Source organism: Notamacropus eugenii, chromosome X (assembly GCF_028372415.1).
Source record: "Notamacropus eugenii isolate mMacEug1 chromosome X, mMacEug1.pri_v2, whole genome shotgun sequence".
NCBI lineage: Eukaryota > Metazoa > Chordata > Mammalia > Diprotodontia > Macropodidae > Notamacropus > Notamacropus eugenii.
Window position 1 is genome coordinate 72,534,404 of NC_092879.1, and position 6,368 is coordinate 72,540,771.

At 42.1% G+C, this 6,368-nt stretch overlaps 1 protein-coding gene across 1 annotated transcript; it reads right to left on the reverse strand.

Moving 5' to 3' along the window:
- Window positions 1–562: 562 nt before the first annotated feature.
- LOC140516103 (transmembrane emp24 domain-containing protein 2-like) lies at window positions 563–2,601 on the reverse strand. The gene is made up of 3 exons (XM_072627062.1): window positions 1,843–2,601; window positions 1,544–1,606; window positions 563–742 (listed from the first exon to the last, which is right to left on the reverse strand). The coding sequence occupies exons 1-3, from the start codon at window positions 2,466–2,468 to the stop codon at window positions 733–735; spliced, it is 699 nt and encodes a 232-aa protein (XP_072483163.1). The 5' UTR covers window positions 2,469–2,601; the 3' UTR covers window positions 563–732.
- Window positions 2,602–6,368: the final 3,767 nt, after the last annotated feature.

The following is a 6,368-nucleotide window of genomic DNA, read 5'->3' on the forward strand; positions in this document are numbered from 1 at the left end:
ATGTCAATAAGATATTCCTTCAAGTCTCAGCTAAAACCCCACCTTCTACAGGGAAGCCTTTCCTAATCCCCCTTATTCTAGTGCTTTCCCTCTGTCAATCACCTCTGTATATAGTTGTTTGCTTGTTGAATCGCCATTAGATTGTGAGCTCCTTGAGAACAGGGACTGCCTTTTGTTTTTCTTTGTGTATCTTATGTACCTGTCACGTAGTAGGCACTTAATAAATACTAGCTGACAGATTGACTCAGAACCCCCTGAGAAATGGCTTGAGGACCCCTCCAATCAACTGAAATTTCTCTCTCAAATGTCACCATTGATCTTTGAGGTCAGAATGGAGAAATCTGATGAAGTGTTCTGAGTCTTGTCTTCTTGACCTTTTTTCTTTTTAAACAATTGTTTTCTTATTGAACCTGGTTCATATTAGATCCATATCTATTTCATTCACATTTTTAGCTTAATTTGGAATTGTTATTCAGGGATTTCCCCCCAACTGGTATTTGACAATTAGATCAAGCTAAAATAAATACATTTTTTTAATGAAATGCTGCCAAGTATTTTGTGTGAAGCTCAATAATTTTTTATTTGGAATATGAAAAAAGGGAATAAAGAAAGCACAAATAAAATGTATCAGTTGCAATATAATTATTTAATCAGTTCCACATTGCAAACAGATGTTTTGATTTGAAATTCATCTTCAGAAGACAAGGAGTAATTTTCTAACGGAGACAAAATTCACATATACCTAAAATGAAAGAGGGAGGGGGGAAAAGAACTTATAAATACAATTACAATGCTGTTAACTCAAATAAAATATTAGCTATTGAACATTACAATAAAATTCCCAAACTTTTAACCCTTTAGCCATAAGCATCTAGGTTTTTCTCAGTTATGCTAATACATGCTAGCAAAATGCCTATATAGTGGAAGTGCATCCAGGCTAGCATTAGAAGACTATCATTTGCTGAAATATCAACCCAAGTTGGTATAGTTACAAGTGTGAGGCAGAAAATCTGGTTAACTGCTTATTATTCTATACTAGAAAGACAATTCCATGGTTTAAATGTAGGCATTTGAGGCTTAGGGTTTGATGTGAGAAACATTTCAATTTTGGATCTTGGGGAATATATTTTGGGGAGCTTTTAAAATAAAAGTAAGGTTAACGGAGAAACAAGTATTCAGTCTGAATAGAATGTCCATTATTATCTATTTAGAGGATGTAATGATTTATCCCATTGTCCTTAATAGTAATAACTTAATGCTTTCCTAATAACATATTAATGACAACAAATAATAGGGTTTAATTAGAATAATAGAAGTCAATTGTAAGAATAAGAGAAAATAATAAAATGAAATGTTTTTTTCTAGTAGGCACTGCAGGAGTCAACCCCCCCCGTAAAACATTCCCCAAATTCCTCTTTTCTGGACAAAATGCGTCAACTTCAAGACAAAGGAAAGTTGAGCCAAGAAAGGGGGATGGGGGGAGGGTAAGGATGCCATCTGATTTGCCATGATGGATCTCTATAAGTCCGTCAGTGTCACTTACCTCCCTTCAGGGTCCTCCTGGGTGGTCTCTTCCACAGAGAAGTTCCAGTTGTCCACTGGAATGCTATAATTTAGGCCAAAGAGAAAGGGTTCTGTTCAGACTAGTTTAGTAAACGGGTAGTTTTATTTTCTTCCCCCACCCCCTATCCCCCAAAACGTTTGGGTGATAGAAGAATTTGCAAGGGGTATTTCCTTGCAAAAAGGCCAGCCGAGGTTCACTGTTGTGAAGCCTCGGTAATGGGTGAACTTGATTTTGGGGAGGGAAGGGGAACCCACCCACTGGGAGGAGCCTTTTCTTACACTGTTCTCTGGACATGGAAGAACCTCCTCACATAGTGGATCTGGACAAGGGTCACGGCCAACAGGATAGCGGCCTCGAAGATGGACCACAGGACCACCCTGTATTTAGTATCCTCATTGATGGCCCGGTGGATCTTCTCCCGGACTTCCATGTGCTCCTGCTCGTGCTTGACTGCCATGATGGCCTTGGCCAGCTCCTTGATCATCTCCTCCAGCCTGATGCGTTCCCTGTCCTCCTCGTCCTCCTTGATAAGTAAGAGGCTGGTACTGGGGGCATGGCTCATGTGGATCGTGAACATAACCACCTTTGGCGTGATGGTGGACATACGGTTGCTGAAGCAAAACTTGTAGGGGCCGTCCTGGTAGGCTGTGAAAGAATACTGGCCACTCGTCTCATGGACCAGTTGGAAGAGGACATTTTTGTCAGGACCAGAGATAATCACGTCGATGTCGAGGAAGCCACCCTGTGTCACTTGGAAACTAAGGACCACTGTGGCTCCCATCATGCCTTGCTCGAAGAAGCACTCCTCCCCATGGGCATCGATTTGCACGTAGAAGGCTTCGGCTTGGAATTGGAGCAGCAGGGCTAGCAGGGCCAGGGTGCCCAGGCGCCCTGGAGTCACCATGGTGAGGACTAGGCCGGACTCAGACACGGGCGGGTGGACGGTTTGACCGCAGCCTCCTCAGCGTCTCTGCCTCGCTTTGGTGACGCCACCTGGTCCTAGAAAAAAGTGGGGGGGGGGGGGGGGGAGGGAGGGAGGGAAGGGACAGGAAGGAGCTACTGATTGGCCACTTTCCTTGACTTGGTAACCCCTTTACCCCGGAAACATTTCACACTCCTTACCCTGCTACTGTAACTCCTTGGCTTCTCTTTATCATCCTTTTCTACCTGCTTTACCAGGTTCTTCTCCATCTCTTTGTCCTCTTATTCATCTGTACCCACAAATTCAAGTTACTTGTATACTGAGATGACCCCCCAAAGTTGTTTAACCGAACCTCTACCCTCCCAAGCAACAGTTCCTAATATTCAACTGTTCTGCTGGACTTTCCATTCACTGCCCACCACATCACACCCTTCTGGACTATTGCAACAGCCTGTTACTTGGACCTGTGGCTTCTATTTCTGCCCGTCTCTCATCCATCTTCCCCACAGCCACAGCCAAATAACTTCCTAAAGTGCAAGTCTGAGTAGGCCAGTACCTTAGGGTTCCAGCACCTTCTGGGGTTCCCTGTTGCTTTTAGGATAAAATACAGCTCCTTAGTTTGGTCCTTCATGATCCAATTCGTCTATTTTTTACAGGCTCATTGCGTATCACTCCCCTTCAGTCATTTCAGTCCAAAGGGCCTCCTTACTATTTCCCAAATACAGCTTTTTGTCCTTCATCTCCATGCCTTTGGACAAGCTATCATCTGCCTCTTGGAATTCCTCTGTTGTTATTGCTGAGTTGTTTCAGTTTTGTCCAACTCGTCATGACCCCATTTGGGGTTTTCTTGGCAGATACTGGAGTGGTTTGCCATTTCCTTCTTCAGCTCCTTTTACAGATGAAAAAACTGAGGCAAACAGGGTTAAAGAGACTTGCCCATGGTCACAAAGTTAGTGTCTGAGACCAGATTTGAACACAGGAAGATGAATCTTTCAGGCTCCAAGCCAGGAGTTCTATCCTCTGCCCTACCTAGAATCTCTAGCTTCCTTCTAAATTCATCTTAAAGGATACCTCTTACATGAGACCTTGGACTTTTTCTGATTTGCCCAGTTCCCCCCATCTCTGAACAAATTACTTTGTATCCATTTTGTTTGTCTTCTGTGTATGGTATACTCTGAATTTTAGACAAAAGTCTGGCAGAAACAATGTTATTCAATTTAATATTATTGTAAAAAAAAAAAAAGCATGTCTAGTCTATAGAGAAATGTCCAAACTGGTATGATCCTCCTCTCCCCCACCCTATGTCCTCTACCCCAAGGTAATTTGAGATAACATTTGTAGGTATTTCAAACAAGGAAAATGTCATAATGCTTTAAAATACAGTTTGGGATTAATATTCAAGAACAGTAGTCACTATGGATTCCTTCCTAGACTCCTTCCCCTCTCCTGTTCTCTAGGGCAACTAGGTGGTGAAGTGGATAGAGCCAAGGGCCTCAAGTTAGGAAAACCTGAGTTCAAATTTGACTTGAGATATTTACTAGCTGTGAGCCTGGGCAAATTCCCTCACTCTGTTTGCCTCAGTTTCCTCATCTGTCAAATGAGCTGAAGAAGGAAATGGCAAATCATTCCAGTATCTTTGCCAATAAAATTCCCAAATAGGGGAAGAGTCTGACATGGCTGAAAATGACTGAACAACAACAAAAGGAATGACAAAAAGAACCTTCTTCCTCAACATAGGGATGCTTTGTGAAGGAGAAGGACTGAGGAAAGGGAAGCTAGGAGCTTAGTCACTTCACCAGATGGGGAAAGCAATGATCTTAAGCATAGGAAATTCTCATCATTCTGAGCTTGGTTACCACTCTTAATCCATTTACAAAAAAAAAACAAAAAAAACACCTTTTTGTTCTCAGCCTTCTATATGCTTTTCTAGGGTTTTTTTTTTTAATGCTTTTAGTTGAACTGAAAAGGAAATTTTAAAAATACTCTCACAGAGTGGATTAAAAATCAACCCCACCCAACCTAGTCCTGATTGCCCTTCAGATGAGGAACATAGTCAATTAAGCATGAACAAGGCCTGGAGACCTCCCTGGGATGTCTGTTCAAAAAGTTTTCTGTTCCTTATACTTTCTGAATCCAGATAAAATCCGTAGTTAGTCAAGAATTCAAGAACTTCCAGTGAATGTCTAGCCTAGAGAGAGCATTCCAGCCAAACACTTAAGAATGTGTTTAAACTGGGAGAGAGAAGAGTGTCTTGCCCTTGGCTTCAGCCTCTACCTTTCTCCCCTTCTCTCCACTCTCTTAGCCAAAGGAAGACCTTCAGAATTTCAGAGAATCTGGTTGTTGAACTTCCCATTGGCATTCCCAGAACAGCCAATGGCAGTGTCTGTATGGGGAGTGAATGACAGATTGGATACATGGAGGTTCTGAAAAGAGTTCAGAAAAAAAAAAACCCAAACCAAAAAACTACCTCACACCCTGCCCCAAACCTACCCCTAGAAGAGGTGTGCTGATAAATATCCAGCTTCCTGAAAATCCACAACACATGTTAAAGTTTAATTAGCATTATTTTTTAAATATTTTGTTATTTTCAATTACATGTAAAAATTTTTAACTTTTTAAAAAATTTTGAGTTCCAAATTATCTCCCTTCCTCCCCATCCCCTTTTTCCCTTCATTGATAAGGCAAGCAATTTGATATAGATTATACATATGCAGTCACACAAAATATTTCTGTATCACTCACATTGTGAAAGAAAACCCAGACCAGGATGCTCTGTGTTACAAATATATCTGTTCAAACATTGGATTGGAGGTGAGCTAGTTTGGCTAAGGCTAAGTTATCTAACTGTTCCCCTCCCAGTCTAAGGCAGGACTATTTTCCTTCTGGAGTGACCAAAAGAGAATCATATTCCTAGACTGCAGATATTTGATGGATAATATGTGTGTGTGTGTGTGTGTGTGTTTGTCCTTAGTTGCCAAAGAAGACCAAGCCATCAGAGAAATAATGACATGACTTGCACTTGACTTTGTTTTGAGTGAGGGAGGGCTGTGCAGGTCACCAGCCTCACTTCTCCTCCTGAACCATCTGAATCCAGTGACCAGATATTCATCGGGATGACTGGAGATGACCCAGGATGAGGCAATTGGGGTTGAATGACTTGCCCAAGGTCACACAGCTAGTGAGCGTCAAGTGTCTGAGGTGAGATTTGAACTCAGGTCCTCTTGACTCCTGCTCTATCCACAGCACCACCTAGCTGCCCTGTTGGATAATAGATCTCATTCTAGTTGAACTCCCCTCTTGAAGATAGGAGTGTGAAGCGGAGAGAGGAGTGATGAGATAGTCACAATTGTCCTCCCAACTCTTCACAAAGGTGGACTGACCTCCAACCTGGAGTTCTGTTTTGCACATGTTAAGTTCAGGACACCTTTGGAACCTCCAGTTGAAGATGTCTAAAAGGTAACGTGGGACTGGTTTTCAGAAGAGAAGGTTAGGGCTGGAGCTATATGAGTATAGATGTACATACAGATGATAATTGAACTCATGAGAGCAAGATAGTGTAGGAGGAGAAAAAAAAGGCCCAGGATCTATCCAAGGCTCTAGCCTTGGCTGACACTCATGGTTAGGCTTTCTTCTTGTGTCCCATTTCCTATTATGTTAGATAGATTTGGTTCAGACTGTTGATTTCATTCTCATTTTCTGGGAGTTTTTGATTTTGTACAAGACATGAACTTAAGGGTACTCTGGGAAGTACCTCTGCCATCTTCTGAGCCAGGTCTCCTCCACTATGAGCGGGCAAATTTCCTGTCTCATGTTGCCCAAATTTTATTGATTGTCCCAGCTTCCTCCAGATGTGGGATCTCTTTTATGGCTGATGTACCTTCC

What these genes read in the sequence shown, in the direction of transcription:
- LOC140516103 (XM_072627062.1), bottom strand. Translation starts at nt 2,468, where the DNA reads ATGGTGACTCCAGGGCGCCTGGGCACCCTGGCCCTGCTAGCCCTGCTG. An exon ending in TTCCATGTCCAGAGAACAGT is followed by an intron (nt 1,607 to 1,842) that starts GTAAGAAAAGGC and finishes CCTAAATTATAG; the next exon opens with CATTCCAGTGGACAACTGGA.